The sequence below is a fragment of the Enoplosus armatus genome, chromosome 8 (genome assembly GCF_043641665.1).
Source record: "Enoplosus armatus isolate fEnoArm2 chromosome 8, fEnoArm2.hap1, whole genome shotgun sequence".
Classification (NCBI taxonomy): Eukaryota; Metazoa; Chordata; class Actinopteri; order Centrarchiformes; family Enoplosidae; genus Enoplosus; species Enoplosus armatus.
The window spans coordinates 5,226,324-5,247,612 of record NC_092187.1 but is presented as its reverse complement, the minus strand read 5'-3'; the positions used below and the strand labels follow the sequence as shown (position 1 = coordinate 5,247,612).

Genomic DNA, 21,289 nt, shown 5'->3' with positions numbered 1-21,289 from the left:
AATTTAGAGACTGATTAATCTTCACTGTAATGTGCCTCACTTTCTGTAGCCATCATGAAAGCTGACCGAGACATTGACCAGTATAGGACACAGATTAATTCTTCCCATCTCTCTCTCTCTCTCTCTCTCTGTCCTTCTTAACTTAATTAGACCAGCTCTTTGTGTGTGTGTGTCATAATGATTCCAATTTGAATGGGTCCCAACAGAAAGTTTGTCATAATTAGCCTTTCTTTGTCCAGCTGTTTCATCATTTGGCAATTCAACATCAGACTCTAAAAGACTCTTTTTAAAATCGTTTTGAGTGCAGGTATATTTTAAAGGTTAGAGCATTTAAGTACTTTGCTGCACACCAGGAATTAGAACAGCTCTTTTTAATTGACTACATAGAGGTTGTACACTGTTAAACCAAACAACTGAACAATATGGCCATCGTGTAACAGGCAAGAAAATTTAACAAATACAGAGCATTTTTATCAGCCTAAATCTTCATGTGCTGCATCAATATTCAATGTATAGTGTATTGTGTCCCACCTGACTGACACCCTGTAGATTGTCTCCATTTCCAATTATTTCAGTTGTAAACGGGTGGAATTTTCTGAATCCTTTCCACCACCAACAAGCCCACAAGCCTCTGAGAAGACCTGTTTGGTTGATCTCATTAGAGATGTGCTCACATCTCCCACCCAAGGCAATAACGCTAGAAATTAAAGTGTTTTATCTTATTTTTGCTTGATCAACCAATCTCACCTTTTTAAAAGAATGTGTCATACCTAGCAACAGGGTCAACCACACCTCCTCACTAAGGTAAAGGTTTCTCAAGAGCTGCTCTGAGAATTTTCCTGAATCACACCTAAACTAGGACTCGTTGCTAGAAATGTTTAGGCTAAGTCAGGAGCTCTCGCAGAGTATTCTCAGAATGTTTGTGAATACGGCCCCAAGAGTTTTGGGCCAATTTATCCCAGATTCACCCCTCCCGACAACCGGAGGAGAAATCTGGTCTGGGACCTTGGTCGGTACCAATGTTTGGCCCAGATTATCTGGTAATGTGAGGGGTTTACAGGTCCAGTCTTAAACCTCTCGACCTGCTCGCAGACTCGTCGGGGGCTGCCCCGATCATTTCAAACATGTTTGATATTTACGAGTTAAAATCTGGTTCACTACGTCAGTACTTTTCGAGCGGGACCACAAGAGACCACAACAGCTTTAAAGAACACAAGTTAACAGAATTTTATCATTTTGTGAAGAATCACAGCTAAAGATTCTAAGGACTCCCTCACTTTGGTCGAAACTAGAGACCGACTTGGTTTGTATGTTCAATTCTTAAATGCTGATCATTTATATTTCTAAGCCCCAACAACTTGCAATCATTATTTATGCCAAAGAATAAAAGTTTTGCTGCTACCCGGAATTTTGATGTCCGGGTAGCGGCATATTCACTTTTTATTCTGATTTTATTGTGAGTCCTGCACAATCACATTATCGCCCTGTGAGACTGTATGAAATAGCGCTTAAAATGGGAGGTTTAAAGTTGGGTGCTAGTCTAGGTTTAATCCTAATGTAGGACAAGGAGCCATATGGCTCTGACTTACCTTTAGGCTATCATTTCTTAGTTTGGGTTTTGGAACAAAGATAAAAAATTCAAGAGTTGTAGTTATCAGGTTTCAGTCATCACTAGACGTCCATAGCTCCAAAGAGCTGTGACAGCGGTGGGTGGGTTGCCATGGTTTCAGAACTACGGTTTCTGACAAATGGCTGAGCGTGAGTCCATGTATATGTGTGTGTGTGTGTGATAACCGACTGACCAATTGGGCCAGAGTGACAGTGACAAATAGCAATGGGCAGAGAGCTGAAGACGTAGCTGCCACGCTGGAATAGACTCCAGACAAATGAGATCCCTGTCTGCCACTGACTTATTGGTGGACTACATGGGTGTAGCGCAAACACACACACACACACACATTACCACATTAGGAACCTATGCTGACTCCGTCATCTCCCACTGTTTTTCGCTGCATGCCAGTGTGTCTGTGTATTTAAGCATTCCTGTACTGTGTGTGTATCTGATGGTGTTCAAGGTAAGAGATGAACAGACTGTGGATCTTTTTAAGAAGTGTTGACATTTCAGCAAACGTTGCACGTTCATACGTTCACCGCGGAATAGGAAACAATCATTGCTAAGTGTTGGCTGAGAGTGTCTCTTGACTGCACCCAAAGTGTCGCCTATACCTAAGTTGTACTTCACCATCAGTAGAGAATCTCGCCACAGAGCCACGAGAACATGTACGTTAGACCCTGATGTTATCTCTCCTGACAGGCATACAAATTGGCACTCAAACTTAGATCTCTGTTGTGTAACTGGCTTATCATGCAGCGATAAGTGCCCCTTTCAAAGTTGAACCGGATGAGTTTCCTACAATAACCAAGATGGGATCTGGCCCCAAAATAGCAACATCCAAGTGAACTGAGATGTTGTTCTTCTGGTAGTTTCTCAGATTAGCCCTGTGGTGACCACAGAGGCGTACACTCTGCATCATTTTCTGCAGTGCACTTTCTAAAAAACAATTCATCAGGGCTAGAAATGTTTCCTTTATAACCTGGAGTTTGTTGCTTTGAACTCTGGGGATGACAGCAGGGTTCCTGTAAGAAGCTGCTAGGAATCCAGCAGCCACAAAATACTGCCCTTGACTATTCAAACACATTATGACTGAGAGGTAACACATGATTATGTACCATAGCGAGCACCACAACTTTGAATCATTATGAAATATACTCCAAACATGTCTCCAAGAGACTTTGTTCTAACTTCCCAAACCGTCTTCCCTCTCCGTCCTCTGTGGCTGCTTCCATCCAAACTGGACTTTAGGAAATATACTGGTCTTAATGACATTATAGATTGCCTGTGGATTTTGGCTTCCTGGCTAGGTGTTTTCAAGAAGCAGTTGATTTATTTAAAGCCTCTTTCTTCACTAAATTTGAGCCGACAGCAGTGGAGCTGAGAAGTCCAAGTTCGGCTGATTGCTGACTCTGCAACCTGAAGTAGTATTTTTCAGTTTCACAATGTTTTCGCTGACACTGCAAAGGTAAATTAGTCCGGGTTACCTGCTGAGACTGCAGTTCAATTACAGATGCTGCCAAAGATACACTCCAAAACAGACAACACATGAGGGACATGCTGTTTTGCAGCCAGCATTGAGGCTTGTTGAAGTTACAGGTTGGGTGCTTTGCCACAACAGCACTTTGTCATTGTTTTCTGTGATGCAGATTCATAGCTGCTGTGGGGAGTTGAACAACCAGCATACTGGTTTCAAGATGTTAAAACGTATTCATTGTCCCAACAACACTGCAGAGCTTTCAAACAAGTCCTAAATGTGCTATTTTTGAGCCCGTTGTTCCAGAGGTAAGTTGAATCCAATTTTGCCAAGGAAATATTGTGAATGTAGTGACAGCTGTGACGAAATTGTATTGATAGGAGAGTGTACTGACAGAGTAATCCAGGTGATTGTTGTCTGTAGAGTAGAAACAGGAACTGCTAGTAGCCAAAACAGCATGACTCTCCATGATGCACAACTTGTACGCAAACAGACTAAAGGGTAAAAATGCCTAAGTGTAGATAGTTTTGAGTTAAATATTCAGACATTCAGTGAGGTTCATCCTCAATAACATTTCATCAGTTTTTATCAGAATTGTTTTTGTGGTGCAGGAAAAGCTTGACTAATGTTCTACATCTGCTATTTTTACCTCCATGATCCCACATCCTGGCCTGACTTGACAGTAGACGGAAACTGAGGAGCTGAACTTAGGGTCCGTCTCAAAAGTGCATGCAAAATGGCCGTGTTAGCTTTTCAGACTTTTGTTTATAGCTTTCTCATATCTTTTCATACACACTCCAAAACCAACTTTATTTTCATCCGGACGTCCTCCAGTTGCATGCACCACCACCCATTTTTAAAATTACGCAATATGACCCAGTGTGCTATCATGGCCCGCTTTTTTTTTCTTTTTAGCTTTCACACTTTTTCATTTCTTTTCTTTTATCATGGACACTTCATCTGGTCCTCTGTAATCTGACTTTTATATATTAAGGTACTTTATAAACCCTTAGCGCCTGATTGAAGCAAATCACACGCCTCCTTCTCGGAGTCATAGCTCAGTCGAATCTGAACACAAAGACATGATATTTTTAGACTCAGTGTGACGTACACTTTCAGAGGATATCATTATCTCTGATGTCCATAAATGTCAAATCTTAGAAATCACAGTGTCAAACTTTGAAAACATCTCATTTAGATGTGATGTTATTTTGTATATAATACATCTATATATATACTATGAGGAGTATAAATGGCTGTGGAAAACTATGTAACACAAGAAAATGAAGCAATCTAGACGATTTCTAACAGCTTACTCTATAGATATAAATGCAATAAATGCAAATATGGATATTTTTGTGATATAAACAGATATCTGCAATTTCACTCTATTTCACTATTCATGTGGCCTTAGGCTTTTCATTTTAGATGCATTGAAATACAATTCAAAATCATTTCCCTGTTTCTCGGAAAATTTGTTCACATTGTCACTGGGTTGTTGGATGATTGGTCACATGACCTCTATGTCTTTTCAATCAAACACTTCAAGATATCAGGATTCTCTCTTTTCTTGTGTCAATACAAATCTAATGGTATTTGTCGAAGCTCTTAAGCTTTCACATTATAATCTTCTAAACATTGCGCACCCTTTGCAAATAAGGCTTTCCACTTTCTTCTGCAGTTTGATGTTTTTTGTGTCTACTATATTATCTGTCTACTATATGTTCGGCTTCTGACGCTGTCTCTCTCCCTTGTGTCCAGGAGCGGTGGTCATAGCCTTTGTGGTCTGCTGGCTGCCCTATCACGCTCGCCGCCTCATGTTTTGCTACGTATCTGACTGGTCCGAGTGAGTAACGATTCTTCTCAGCCTCTCATGCGAAAGAACCTCCAGTAGTTTGTTTGCTCACTTGATCTCTGCAGAAACACACTGATGCTGCATATTCAGTACACACACACATAGACCTTCACAGGCATGATCGTTTACGCACACTTTCGCATATGTACAAACCCTAGTATGTACACACACACAAATATTGGCTATAGCCATCATTTAGAGGGTCATCAGTTAAGAGGATCCGACAAAGAGGAGCAGGACAGATACATCTTCCTGATTAGATCACCTTCATTTCACATTCTCATACTCTCTCCCTATGTTTTTTTTCTCTCTCTCTCTCTCTCCTCTAACGATTAGCCCTACCAAACTAGATATTGTTTCCCTAATTATTTCAAACAGACACCATTTCAGTAAATAAATGCTGGTGCTGGGAAATACCCTTTCTTTTACTCTGTGTGAAGGATGAACAAACAGAAATTCATACATCTGCTGTAAACATATGGTCAATGTAAATACACTGCCAACTCAGTCAAGCAAACACTCACACCACAATGTGCTAAAAATGTAAACATATGTCATTTCTTATTCCCTGATTCAAAGACTCATTACTATACATGTATGTAACATGAGGCATTCATTATGAAAAAAACTCTTTTTTTAAAGTTGAAATGAAACATAAATTAATTTTAATTACATTGCTGGTGTTTGTTTTGACCAAGAACAAGTTTTATTTGATTTTCTGCAATGGTAGGCCCCCTACAGGGAGAGCCTCGAAGCCTCGTCTTACATCGTTCACAGTGAAAAAGGGAAAAATAGGATATACAGTATGACATGCTCCAGTAATGGGAGCCCATGGACGTAGAGAACGGGATGGTGAGATGGCGCCCCATTCATTCCACAACACATTTGTCCTTGAAAGATTTGTAAAGCTCAACACAGTGAAGCTGTTAATCAGCCCACCTCATTTCTTTATTATTTCATCTCTATTTAGTTTTGACAAGCTGTGATCTGTAATGCAAAAAAAAAAAATCCTTCCAAACCATGACATTATTAAACATTATGAAGAATCATGAAAACATAATTTCTAATTCAGAATGTGAAAACTACATTGAAGGATCCCGTCAGAAATGTGTAATTCTTACACTTTTACGCAGCTGAAGACTTCATGCAGCTCTGTTCACAATGTCAAGACAAATATCAGACAATAAAGAGGACACACGTCACTGCCATTGTAATTATTACGTCAAAAAACATCAATTCACACTAATGTGTCCATTGACCATTTTTCCAGTTGCCCGTCTCACATGTGTCTGAAACAGATGCGCTCTGATTTGAATCAATACAGCCATCTCACGCAGTATGTGTGGCTTCTGGATCAAAATGGAACAATACGCAGAATAGCTGCAGTATCACTGTAGTTTATAGAGAATTCAAATATCAAATCATTTCTTCATTTTCTTTATGCAATTCTGTTTATTTGTGCACAGCTAGACATCTATAATTTTCTATTTTTGTAAGGAAGGAGCAAGCAATCTTAGTTTTCTTTAAATGACACTGTGACACACTTGGAATGTAACATCAATTTAGAAGCTTCAATTTCTGATTTACCTGGGAGGCAAAAAAACTGTAATATTACTCAGATTAGTTAGTTAGTTAAGTAGTTAGTAGTTAGATATGATTATCACGTCACTAAGACACTACTTGCCATCCAACACTGTTGTAAAAATGTGAGCAGCCGTTATAATAAGTGGATTATGCTAATACTGTATTGGTGTGTTGGTGTGTGTTTTCTGCATCATGCCTGCAGTGGAGGCATTATTGAGAGGCAAGCACTGTTATTATTTTCTCAGTAGGTCTTTTGCTACAGGCACCCAAGAAACCACAGGGTACAGCATCAAAAAACGGCGTGAGTTCACTCTCCTGCAGTATGAAAGGACGGCCTTCTTCAGTTTTGCTCCATTTCAGATGTAAAAGGGTATTGTTTTGGAAATGTTTCTCTTCTACGTGGTAAATGGCAGCAATAAAATAATGTCGCTCAGTCAAAGTCAGTTGGACAGGAAATCCAAAAAATCTTTTATCTCTTCTGCTCGCCTGTTGAGATGTCCGTAGCTATCAATTTTGTTAGACACTTGGAGACAGAAGATAAACCGAGACAGTGAAGGAGCGGAGGGGTTAGTGTGACTTGAGCAGCGTCCTGTTGGCCTGCACTTATTTCAACATGAGACTTTGCACTGGAAGCTAGGGATGCGCATTTAAAGCAGTTTCGATAATTGGATGTGTTAACAATCAACTAGTCTCGCATAGCCAGACTCATCCCCACGCTTCTGAGAAAGCTCTGGCTCAACCCATCATCATTCTGGGATAGGCTTGTTTTTTTCTTTAAACCACTCACAATAGTTTTGGGCGGTGCTAAGCCCAGGATGCAGCGACGGTACCCTTGCAAAACGATAACACGCAGTAGCGGAACGGGAGGAGAATTCCGACTGAAATCGCCGGCCAGTGGCATACTTATCCCAACAGCCTACATCCGGTTATGACGCCATGATGCCAAATGACACCAGACAAAGTTTCTTTTTCTTTAACAACAATGTTTTTAAACTATTGGCAAGGCTCATCAGCACTGCAAATTCCTATAAAGTGCATAAGTTAATAAACATAATATAAATTATAATAACAAAATATTGACTCCAACACCCCTTTGTTGCTTATAATCACATGGCCAGACAGGTTCAAATATTAAATGCAGCAAATGATAAGGACATAAATTATGATACTAAATGTGCTGGGCAGATTAGCACAAACCCATGTGTATCTACAAATAGGACATAGGAATGGGCCCGCTGTCAGCTAGCCATAAGAGATTGGTAAGGGCTGTCTTCACAGTTCATAGCAAAGTAACAAAGGGAGATGGACGTTTCAAATGTGGTTTGAATGATAAAACTCTGTTCAGCCACTGTGGAGATGTCAGTGTCTAAAGTCAAGAAAACTGTCTTGCCCGCAAATTTGAGGGCATAACATGAGGCTATACACTGTAGGTGGGTGATTTCAACATATTGACCCAGGGAAACATACATTGAACATTTGGCCTAGAGAAAAAAAACATGACTGAGAACATAAAACCGTTTGAAAAGTCTCCTTTTCATGTCGTGTGTCATATTAAAAGGATATTGAGCCTGGGAACATAGATCCCTGGGAGCATAGATACACTCCTGCTGACAACATACGTCAGTGTTGCAGCAGTAAATTGGATTATAACCCAAAGAAGGGGAAACGTCGCTCAGAAAATTCATAGCTTTTGTTTTGCAAAGTTAGTCCGGTAACTGCAGCGGTGAGTTAGCAGCTGAAACTGCTAGTTTGGCATTAGCATTTGCGTCTAAATATAAATGGCTGGAACCTAGCCAAACCGGAAAGACTACAACTAGTTGGGATTTTCACAGCGCCGAGAGCCCAACACACTATCACTGTAGGTACACGTCAGAAAAATGTCAGAAAATAGACTTGATTTGAACTTTGTGTTCCAACTGAAAAATGAGGCTGGAGCTGGTCCTGTGTAGACAAGTCACTATGTTGTTGCAGTAGTCATCGGCTGGCTACACAGAGTCAGGGCAGTTACAGTAGCTCTCAGGACTGCCGCAGTGAGCACAGTGAGGTGCGATCATTTAGCAGTAAAAGAGGGGTCCCTGTTTATTCTGTGTGTGCGGTCTCACCACCAAGTCCTACACCACAACAACGGTACATTTACAGACAGTCAACACTGCACTTATTTGTTATCGTTTCATTTAATGGCGATTACCCCGTAATTGATTAATTAGGCTGTACATACTTAACGTGTGTGTATAGACTGGCCCAAATAAAAATCGCAGGAGTGTTTGCATGTGAGACAGTGATACCAGATACAGGGCTCCATTTACCTCAATCAGTGGCGCAAATCACAGAAAGAAATGCGTTTCACGGGAGGCTCAGGACATGTTGACTGAATGTAGCTGATTTCTTGCTAAGCAGCACCCAGTGCGGATGGATGTGGGTTGGGATTAGGAAGTATCAGTCAGTGTTGTAGGGGCTGGTAGTAGCCACAACAAATATTTAGCTTTTCAGGTTCGGCCCTGAGTGAAGGTGCCACAAGAGGAAACTGACTGATGTGCATGAAGCACGGACTCAAACAAACAATTGGAAATGCTGCACCTGTGGTCCCCAGCTTGTGTGTAATCATAATGAAACATGTCTGCTTCTTGAGGGATTCCTGTCAAAGTCAAAATTGCACCAGAGAAAACACTAGCTCATGGCTCATGTGTCTTCCTCCATTACGTAAATAGAGCCCACAGAACTACCTGAGTATATGTAATGAAAAGGTCATGTTCAATACTATCCCTCTTGTCCCTGTCAGTCCTATCCTCATTCATCTTTAATGGTGTCTCTGTATGCAGACAGACACACACATCATTGACCTGCTGCACACTTAAGTGACCCTTGTCCATTGCAAGAGCAGAACAGATCAATACAGCAGATTCTAGTAACTAGGATGATGTTCGGGAGTATCTGCACTATGTGTTGTGTATGTATGACATATTGATGTATTATGACTTATGACCTTTCCCTTCACTGTCATTTGTTTGCGTGTGGGAGGTTGTCTTATCTTATCTTCTTGTTTCTGTGTTACACACTCTCCTTTTCAAATGATCCATAAAGAGATTTCCTTACTATCTTTGTACGCCTCCCATCCCATTTTATGTAATCTTGATATCCTTAATGTCCCTCTCCTCTCCTGCTGTGTAGCATAATCTGCCTCTTCCTTCTCCTCTTCGACAGCAATCAGAGATCCGTCAGTTTAAAACATAGGTTTAAACCTCACTTGTGTATTGAAGAGCATACCCTTTTTACAACTGGATATAACAGCCTCTTAAAGATAAAAGGATTACATGTTTTATAGTTTATAGTTTTGGACATTCCAATTTCTTATTGGATTGCCAATAAAATGAATATGCTCCATTTTACAAAGGATTTAATTCCAGCTGCAGTATTGCTCTCTTTATGGTTGTTCATGCAGATAAAAAACTGATTTTATATACCCTTTTCAGACAGCTGAAGATGAGATCTGACTTCAAAAGCCGATCTTATACTTCAGTATGTGTCTATTTAATTCTAGCATAAAAAATATGTCGTCTTCACTTCCTCTTACTGTGACAGCATTAATAAAGCCAGAGGCTGGTGGGAAGCCCATGCTACAAACTGGGAGATGCTTCCTCAATAGTTGAACTGTCAGTAGTAGATTTCTGGTAGTGGACCAGCAAGGCCTAAAATGAGCAGTGACATCTAAAGAGAAGATTATTGGGTTAGTGTAATACATGCTCACCAGCCATCACTCCCTCTGGTTGGCTGAACAACTCTTCTAAGCCCGTCGATTCTCAACACATAAATTCTAGTATCTGCTCAGTGGAATAAAGCAAGATGTGATTTTCACTGTTATTATGCTGTACAATATTTACAGTCAAACAAGGCTAGGGCCGACCATAGCCTTTACGGGACTGAGATTTTTGCTTCAGGGTCCCTCCTCTACATCTTAAGTGTTGCCCTGATTACATCAAAGTGGATGTGCCCTGTGTGCACGCACAGGGTGGCTTTGCTGCCAAGACTTAAAATTATGTAAGGCTACAGTGACATGAGGGTGAAAAGTCACTGAATAATCCTTTAAAGCAGATTCAATAAAACCTTGATGACCACAGGGTCAGTACTTACTAACAAACACTGCTCCACTATTATCCACTGTCACCTGTGTCTGTCTAAAGCCCAGGTCACACCAGAAGTGGCACAGAGAAATTCATCTGCACACTTTCGCGAATATAAATATGGCACTAGAGGCTCGTTGGCATAGTGACCACTGGCAGGGCGAGTTAGTGTGCTAATGTAGCTGATGAGCTAGCCGCTAACATGCTAGCCCTGCAAACTGTCAGTCAGCAAGGTAGTTCGCTAACGGGACAATTCACACACTTTATTCAAGAGACACCGTACTCTACTCTCACCAACTTCCTTTGAAAAAGGCCAAAATAAACTATAATGAATTTTAAGTTACTGTTCTTTATGTTTGTTTTAACTTTAGATGCTTAGCACGGTATGTATAATGTATACATTTAGATAAAAAATTAGTATATCAAATTTCCTTTTTAGATATAATCAGTTTTGTATATGACAATGTTTTGAAGTCAAATGAAATTAAATCAATATTTTATAACAGCCCGGTCACACTAAAAAGTGGCACATAAAATTCATAAACTCAGTCACAATAGCACAATAACAGAGCTAACTAGCTTGCTAACTGACAGTAAGCATGCTTGGTAGCTTGGTTTGTTAAACAGTTTATTAAAAGTTTATTCAAGAGATGTATACCATTGACTCTTGTCTCATAAATATCTACAAACCATACCCCTGTGGGTTAGTTTATACTGAAGAGTATTGAATAAAAGTGAATGGTGCAACACAGCTAATTCACTGATTGGCACAAAATCAATTTACTGGATTTGGCACAGTGTTTTGCCATTTTAAATTCTGGTGTCTGCCTTTTTCTAGATATTTTAGATTTGTTGCATTTCATTGCAGTGGGCTTTGGGAGAAAAGTGTCCTTTGGACTCCGCAGAGAATATTCATAATATCACAAAAACATGTATCTCCTTCAAGTCAAAAATGCCACAACTTGGTAAAATGTCAGTGTATACATTTGATAATGATGCATTGTGTCAACAATGGCTCTCTGTCTTGTGTTTTCTCACAGTGACTTGTATGACTTCTACCACTACTTCTACATGCTGACCAACGTCCTGTTCTACGTCAGCTCGGCCATCAATCCAATCCTCTACAACCTGGTGTCGGCCACCTACCGCCAGATCTTCTTCTCCACGCTGAGCTACTTCTGCATGCCCTGCCGCCACACACCCAGGAGGCACCAGCACCCCCTGACTCGCCACTCCATCAGCATCTCCAGCAACCACACCCTCTCCACCAACATCATCAAAGAGACGGCGTACTGATAGAGCTGCAATGGAAGACACTGCCACCTTGTGATTACTGGTCCAACTTCATTAAGGGAAATTCTGGTACTGGTACGGAGACTGTTTGCACAGGCTGATCCAGTACTGGGGTCAGCATCATTGCCATGTGGGGTCAAGTGACCACTCTGAGACCATTTCATTTCAGGTGCACATTTTATTATGTGTTACTGTGTGTCGTATCTGTATTTAGTGCAACAGGAGTTTGTGAAATCGATAAAATATGACAATGGGAAAACAAGGAAGGATGGGCAGAGTGAAAGAAAGATCTTGGAATGGAAACTGATATATAAATGTTTTATACAGTATATTTGTATGTACATGTTTTTAATGGACAAATCATTCACACTTGCTTGATGCTGTACAGTGTGATGACTCTACTATTTCAGTCTTTTTAACCATAAACTCCTGAAAACACTTTCTCTAGAAAAATGGCCTCTGGCGATAAGGTTCTGATGTAACCCTCCTGCTATTTTGGGGGAGCATCTGTGGATAAACCTGGCTTTGATGTTAGAAAAAAGAGAGGCAAAGATTAAGTATTTCTCTTTCTTGAACTCAAGTTGCGTGGACAGCTGTAAAGGAAGAAAAAAAACTCTTGCCTCTCTTGGCTTTGTCACAAGCAGTTTTTAGCAAAAAAAAAAGGGTCCAGATAACAGGGGGTCCTGTTTAGTGCTTAGACTCTGAAATATGAATGTCCATGGGATTTGTAAATAGTGCAGACAGTGATCATGATTATATCTGGTAATAGTTTTCAGAATTCGCAACAGCCTTTTAAAGCTGGAGTGCAGAACAAGATTTTTCTGTAGCTCATAGCCATGTAGAGAGAGAGTCACGTTGTCTCCGTTCTAACTAATTACCAAAAATCGCAGTTCTGTCTCTATGTATTTACCATGGACGTATTATGTTTACGCATTCTAATTGCCAGCAAAGAACTTCCTGCAACTATCTGAAGAATACATGAATCACGTGACGATCAAGCCATGGTGGTAGCCCACTCATGGGCGAACCAATCATTGCTGGTTGACATAAAACGCATCACTACTGGTGCACCTGCCACCAGATTTAAAAACTCCAGTATACTGCAAAATACAGAGAGACTTACCTGGCGGTGATAGGGTTAATCATCATTGTGTGAAGTCCTTTGGCAACAGCTTGAATGTAACGGACATTCATTTATATATAATGTTTAAAAATGTGAGATAAATGCTTAGACAGAGGAGAAGTGGCTGTAATTGATTATTTGAATTATTTGTACATAACATCAGTGACCATGTGGCAAAAATAACACATGTTGGAAAAGAATTGCTGCATAGACACAAGTATTATTACCTGGAACATAATGTTAATGCATAATGTTGTCTAAGCCCCCCCCCCCCCCCCCCCCCACCAGCTGCTGCTTGAGGAATCAGAGGCAGGCAGAGATCTGGGCACGCCAACGTTTCCTTTAGGAGCGATGTGAAGATGTGAAACAATCTGGACTCTTCTTGCTCTCAGAGACACAAGAAGTGCTACGAAGGATGAGAGAAATGCCATTGCCATCTTTCATAGATGATTCAGCAAGAGCATTTAGAAAGGCCAAGACAATGGATCTGTACGATGGGTCGATGATGTTGGTAGCACAAGATGCTTTGATTGCATTTATAGTATAGCCTCATTCCTGTATAAAATTTTGACCAGAAGTGCATTTAATACTAGCCTTCTACAAATAAATATTAGCCCAGTGCAGCAGCCCAATGCCCTTGGGAATCATGTCCATATTGGGCGATTCCGCACCTCATGATTTATGAGGTAGTGTGCCCTTTATGTAGTGAGGTGGAAAGTAAGGGTGTGGAAGTCGAGGTGGTCACAGACGTGCAGTTAATGTTATTTGCTATAAGCACGATCTTTCCCTAACCTTCACCATACGCTGTTTTAGTTGCTTAAAGACTGGAGTATGCTTGAAACAAACTACTTTGTATGTTGTGTCATCCAAACACATCTGAAGGCAAGTGTTTCTAACTGTTCCTAACAGCCGACAAGCACTTCAGTTGAAGCATACTGTCGCCTTAACCTCAACCAGAGTTTATTTACTATAACCACAATCTATCCATAACCGTAACCATATTGTAGCCGCTGAATCTCTGAAAACGTAAGCAACGGACCGAAAAACACGTCGTCACCGAACGTAATCAGGGGTTTTGCAGAAATGTTCAAAGTTGACGTTCTTGTCTGATGACAGGTTCGGAAGCACTGGCGTGTGCATCTACAGTAATTGCACTACTTAGTGCTGCCATTTAATATTAACATGTCCACCCTGTTATTGACTGTACTGATTACCAACTTGAGCAAATTTAAACAAATGCAGTACCTGATTATACACACAAAATGCCAGAATAGGTAATATAATTATGAACAGGATCCATCGTTATGTCAAGCTAAACCGATTCTTGTCAAGTAATTTCCTAACCAAATAAAAAAATTATGGTGCAGTACCAGGGTCACAGCAGCTGGATCATTCCATGTTTTCTCTGCTTATGTTACTGAAGTCCGACTTTTAATTTTTATCTTGAAAGCTGTTTTTATGCTTGCCAGGTAAACACTAAAGGTTGAGTAGATGTAGATTTTCAAGTATTTAGTCATAGTATTGGACAAAGTATTGGGCAAATTGAAATTTTGACCTGATTATGGCGCTAGAGGAAAAGTCAAGAGATCACCAAAGTGATTGGAATTTATCTTGAGGGGAACATTGATATGTGTACCAAATTTCATAAAAATGTTTTTGATTTCACAACAAAACAAAAACGTGAACCTCATAGTGGCGCTAGAGGAAAAGTCAGGGGATTTTCAAAGTCAGTAGGCCTCATCCTCAGGGGACCAAGAATATCTGTATAAAATGTCATGACAATCCATCCAATAGGTCTTGAGATATTTCTGTCTGGACTAAAATGGTGGACCGACTGACCGACCGACTGACCGACCGACCAACATTGCCATCCGTAGAGACATTTTAGTATGGCTAAAAATAAGAAAATAAAAAACTTTGATCAAAAACTACAGTTGTGCAAAAGGATCAGCTGCTATGTCACTTCTGTATATTCAGTATTGACCACCTTTTATGCATCACTTTTGTAAACTAAGCCTACAGCGTGCCCCAGCACTAGTGTTGCACTGTAAAAATACTTGCCACTGCTAACACCTTTTAAATGCATATCACAGCAGTAAATTGCCAAACAAAAGCTCAACCTCTGTGTATTATTTTTATTATATGTGTGGTCGTGTTTAATATAATGTACAATAGTTAGAATTGTTGGTGACAGTTACTAGCTGTGCTTTGTATTGGCTGATGTGGCTTTGTGTTCCTGTATAGTGTCCGTGTTGTTGTTGAATCTGTGGAGGCTTTAACTTAATCCAGCCAAACATCCGATTCCCTTACCCACAGGTCCACCAGACAGCCATACTGAATGAAATATATGAAAAATACTGTATATCCCTTTAATTTTGCAAACCACTCAAACATGCACATGCAATTAGAAACCGGTTTCCTGTACTCATCTGTACAGACCTGTACATAGATATTACAACCTGAATGTGTCTCGGCCCAGTGGTCATTGTATTTAAATCAAAGAAATGTTATAAGCTTGATTATAAGCTTATTTTAACTGATGATTCAGAGCAGCCATGTTTAACTGTATATCACATGTTTCTCAAACAGAATGTTATTTCATTTCATTATAAAAAAGAAATAAAAGAATGAAGATATATAATACACTGATGTACTGACTTTGCTGTTTACATTATGTCTCTCCTCTATCTTATTCCTGCCACACAGGCTCTCTCATGGGCATGCAAGGATATACAAACAATGAGAAGCGCGCACATACACACAAATGCGCACACACACACACTCACCACTTAGCAGACCAGTGTTTGACCTTTTGTAAAGTAGACTCATGACAAATAACAGCTGTTGGCTTGAAAAAAGAAATGTCACCCACAAAGCACATGCATCTAGGCACAGAAGCCTGTTGCCTTATCAAACAAGCCGTATGTCTTACTGAAGATGTAAACTGAGGAATAACATGGAACATTACCTTGTTCTCTGTGAAGCAGGGAATCAAACCCCATAACAGAGCGCGCGGTAAATATCAACTTTTACCAAGGGGGTTGGAAATACCATGTCATTTAAGATGACTCTGTGGCTTGCCCTCTGCTGTCAAATGTGAAGGGAGCAGCGGCAGGCCTGGCCAACAACACCACAAACTAGAAAAATGGAGAAAAGCCTCGTAGTTCTTGTTGCTGGCCAGCCGGAGCTATTTGTTGTCACAGTCAGCTTGGAGGAATATTATCTGGAAGCCTGCAAGTTAAGTCCGGTAAATTTTGGATGTTATTACTGTTTTTGATGGCCACAACGTAGCTGCTGTTGATAGTTATCATGTGTGTCCCACAGCACACAAGTGATTGACAGCCGAGTACATGTTTCCTAGCAACAGCGAAACGCCTGCCACTGCAGAAAACGCCTCAGTGTGATTGAGATCCAAGCTGCAGGGGGGAAGTAATGTAGTGTGCCTCACTTCAGGTGTCCACTGTCTATCTAAGGCACTGGAGCACTCAAAAAGTAAATGTTCTGATATCTCCAACACACACACTATCATCCTTGCAGTCTTCTGCTAAAGCATATTCTCCTCCCGGGAAGGTGTGGATAGTTGAGATATACTATATATAATTTTACAACATTTCTGACACTGTCACTTATCTGTCGACTAATATTTTCAATGAAGTTAATGTTGAAAAAAGTGAAATGAAAATGAAGACATAAAAACAAAATTAAAGGAGTCAACATTGTCACTGGTTAATAAGCCAAGTAGTAGTAAAGTACCAGCATTGTTCTTGTAATGCAGTGTAGAGGTACTTAGTCCCAGTATTATCAGCATGATAAGGAAAAATTTAAGATGAGATTGCTTTTTCATCCTAATGTAAAACACTGTTTTGCTGCTCAACTACATACCTGTTAGTATTTTCAAATTGTATGTTTTTACTTTAGAGTCACAAGAGAAACCGCTAACTGCTGTATTTAGCAATGTAAGGCTATCTCAGGTAACAGGAGTGCAATCAATAAAGAACAGGACAGCACTGCTAACGTCCCCCTAAACTCCGCATAATTATGATTATAATGATAATGGTGATAAAGATCGGACCAAGAACTGAACCCTGTGGAACCTCATGTGAAGTCATGAATTCTTCAGACCTGAACAAAAAAAGTTCAATTTTACCTTCAATTGTTATTCTCCTTATTCTAGAACATTTATACATCCAGTTTGATAAATAAGGACATACATTATGTTTCTTTTGCCATGAGGAGCTGGATGTGGGCATGAAATTACAATTCTCTCCCTTGTCCCTCCCTTCCCACTCTATAGCATTCTGCCAAATGGACAATTAACCACATGGGAGAGCAAAAAAAGCAGTCTATATATCACTTCTGAGTGGGAGAAAAGCAAGTGGCCACATTTGAATTTGTTTATCACAGTAGGCTAACATTTACGCACACACGCTCAACTTGAGCAAGTGGGAGAAAAGCTTTCTATTACATCCATCGAAATGGGGATATTGATCAAACCATTTAGTCAAACAGAAAAACAGCTTCTCACTCGTTATGCTGTTGTCTTTTGCTTTGTTTTTTCCATCTCTTTTACTTTCTTCCCTTGGTTACCCTGTAGGCTCAAAATGATTTCATTTTTAATTTTAAGTTTTCATTGTAAACAAACAAGGTTCGGTTTACATTCAGCGTGAATCTGCAATCTGCAGAAATGTGTATCATGTCATCATGTGTACATGCACATCCTTGAGCACATGCTGGTATAAAATACATGAAGATGTACTACTACAAAAATAGATCATTTGAGGCACTGGCAGACTATAATTTCTTTACGTTTTGGTTGCTTGTTTTGCATTAGAGGAGAGGAGAGTCCACTGCTTCCTACATTAACAAACTCTTCTCATATCTGACCACCTGGCTCTCTGAAAATCATCAGTACTGGGGGAAATTCCACAAGAAAAGAAAAGTGGATCAAAGCTTTGGGGGCTTGGAAGAACCTGCTTCTTAGTTAGATAGGAGGAACCATAATCCCTCCATTCTTAGTCAGTCACTCGCATGGCTAGTCCTACTCACACAGCTCTGGGGAACACCTCAACACATTCCTGCATGGGTAAGCTGTTGTACAGTAGAGACCAGTGTTAGGCCTGCTGGTCAGAATGAATGGCATGAAAGTTTACGAAGCGGCCTTGCAGGCAGTAAGCAGTGATGCACTGCCATTTGTAGCCTGGCCGACACCGAGGCGTGGCGCTCATGATGATGCATTGCAGCCTGCGAGGCAGAGCGAGTGTTCAGTGATACTGAGTTTTTATTTCCCCTTCTCTCATTTCATGAATCCCCCGCTGTGGATCAGTACATTTTCTTATACTCATCATGTATTTTTCAAAATGTATATATTTATTCTAGTTGCAAAAATGAATGCAAAGGCTACATTTTCTGAAGAAAATGTACACTGAAAATTGCAGGTACATGTTGTAAAATGTTAATTCACTGCATGTAAAATGTTGTCTGGGAGTTGCAGTTTATGTTGAAGCACTTAAAGGACTTGAAGTGACGGTTGAAGTGTAATTGCTGAAAGTATGTGAAATTTCCATTTAAGCCCAGTATGAAGTTGAGTTGTCAGTTTGTGGGGAAGCTCTGAAAGTAAGGTGAAATAACAGTTAAAGAGTAAGAAGTGAAAGCAATTGAATTGTCAGCTGATTAGTAAGAAATGAAAGCAGCTGAAGTGTAAGAGATTAAAGCAGTTGAACTGTCCTTTAAAGGAATTTAAATTTCACTTGAAGTTGAATCGTCAGAGGTAGTTGAAGTGTGTGCATTGTAAATGGTTGAAGTGCCAATGTAAGCACTGATAGAAGTTACAATGTGAGTTGAAGTAGTTGAAGAGTCAGTTAAAGAGTCAAAATTAGTGTCAGATGATGTGTCGAGGCTGAAAGCAACTGAATTGTCATTTGACAAGTAAGCAATGAAGGCAGTTGAAATGTTAGTTGAATTCTAAATTATAGTTCAGCTGATGTTGAAGCGCTGGAGATAGTTGAAGTGTCTCCACTGTAAATAGTCCCATTTGATATGTAAGCAGTGACAGTAGTTAAAATCTCAGCTGTAGAGTAGCAGCAGTTGAAGTCTGCCGTCCTCCCATTCATTTTGAATGAGGGTAGTGCGTTTAGGCTGCGGCAGTGGTAACCGAGGGGGGTTCTGGAAAATGAACGCAGCACTGCTGCGGTGAAAAGTTGAGACAGATTCAAGTTTTGGAGAAACGCAAGCGGACATTACGCTGTGGCGGCCAATCAGACCGGAAGACTAAACTCATTAAACTTGCATGACCGTTGATTTCAAAATCTAATCCAACCCTTGTCAGCAAACTCCCAGTCTTGTACATTATTACGCTGCACTGTTTTTCTCTCACCTTTAAGGAGAGGTTTATTAAGAAAGTCCTGAATCCTACATCACCTAAGGGGCTGTTTTGTTCCTCCTGTCCACAATATGTCATTTAATAGTGTATCACATTACCAAATAAAAATAATAATAATAAAAAATGTGAAAAAAAAAACAAAATAAATACATTTCTCATTTTATTAACAAGTTTTGGGTTTTGAGGTGGTTAAATCAATGATCCTGTCATGCATCATAATTATGGATCCAGTCCAAGGAGACTGCCCATTTTGCCATAAATTGCATTCGGGGTGAGGAAGAGCCAGCAACATGCCATATTTCATTTTTCCTTTTCATTTCCCTAACTAGCAGAATGAATGAGCCATGACTCTCCTCCTTCTCCTCTTCATCCTCGCGGCTAGAGTTCTTCGCAGTGAAGAAATCGAAACGGCCTGGCAGGAAACTGCCTCAAAACACCCAAAGAAAAGGATTAATTAATGCAGAAAAACAGAGCATTTGAGGAGAAGAGAGAAGGAGTCAGAGAAATAAAAAGTGGCGTGAGGGAGGATACAGAGAGAGAAACAGGGAATGTCTGTGAAAAAGGAAAGATGGATAAACTGAGAGGAAGAGAACCAGACAGAAAGGGAGAGAGAGATTTGGTCAAGCGTATGAACAGCATGTTACTGCCCAGTCACTGGAGGTAGGTAAACCAACACAGGAGGTATCCAAATCCAATCTCTGGGAATTTGCACAACAAATTGTTTTTAGAGCCAACACAGGAGCTTAGAGATGGCTTTCCCACAGGTTTTCACGAGGGAGCCGTCGCTCTCATTAGCTGCAGTCGGACAGAGGAGGGAAAGCAGCCAGACAGAATGGCCGGGTCACGGACAAAAGACTCAGCAACATTCCTGACTGTTTGTTCTGTCTTTCTTTCTTTAAGTTTAAATTGCCAAAACTAAAGGTTGGAAAAATCTGCTACAGAAAATAAAGAGTATACAGAATGTTACAAAATAGCAAAATATATCAAGTATCTGTACAAAATTAATATGAATACAGTGGACAAGGGAAGAACGATCAGGATGAAAATCTTAATGATTACAATTTATACAAACCATCAGAAAATTCATACATTCAAACTGTAATGCTATGGTACAATTTGCTGATACTGGGCAATACACACATTCAACGGGAGTACAGCGGAGTACAGGCTCATATTTATTTCCCCTGCAAGCTATGATCAACACAGCAACATTCCCATTTGGATAATGGATTATTGCCAGCAAAGTAATCAATAGCTCAACTAAGAAAGTCTAATGCCTTATTACAGTCAAGGAAGTCAAACATAATAATACAAATAAAAATTGATTTGTGGTGAACAAGTATAATTATCAGGTGTGTAAACAGTACAGAAGTCTGTCTAATCAGTTCAGTGGTAACATTCCAGTCTGTAAAGCAACAGAGCTGGATTTGATTTTGAAGCTCCACTCTTCTGTTTTCTTTGTAATAAATTCACTTATACCCAAGTGGCCTATTGCACATACACACACATACACACGCACACACACAGATGAAACTCCCTCTCACATGCTCCTTCTGCAGTTCTTAGTGATACATTTCACTTGCATGTGCCTGGTTTAAATAATGTGTAAAAATTAAATTATGGCCTATACACAGCAACTTATATTTATGTAACAGTCCATAAAATATCTTGCCTGAGATATGATGCCATGATGGGGTTATTCACAGGTTCCATAACAGAAGCAGGAGTGCCAAGAAAGGCCATATACAGCCTGCAGCTGTAAGGTAACTGAAATTGACTGTTTGGCTGGATGGCATTTTTATTCTCCACAGGTCTGCATTTAAAACGTATTTTCTGTTTATTAACACA

General features: G+C 40.1%; 1 protein-coding gene across 1 annotated transcript in view; it reads left to right on the top strand.

Moving 5' to 3' along the window:
• Positions 1 to 11,942, top strand: part of ntsr1 (neurotensin receptor 1 (high affinity)) — a 40,285-nt gene extending 28,343 nt beyond the window's left edge. Inside the window, exons 3-4 of the mRNA XM_070911114.1 lie at positions 4,851 to 4,935; positions 11,687 to 11,942. Coding sequence (XP_070767215.1) covers positions 4,851 to 4,935; positions 11,687 to 11,942 — 341 coding nt within the window. The remainder of the gene's footprint in view (positions 1 to 4,850; positions 4,936 to 11,686) is intronic.
• Positions 11,943 to 21,289: the final 9,347 nt, after the last annotated feature.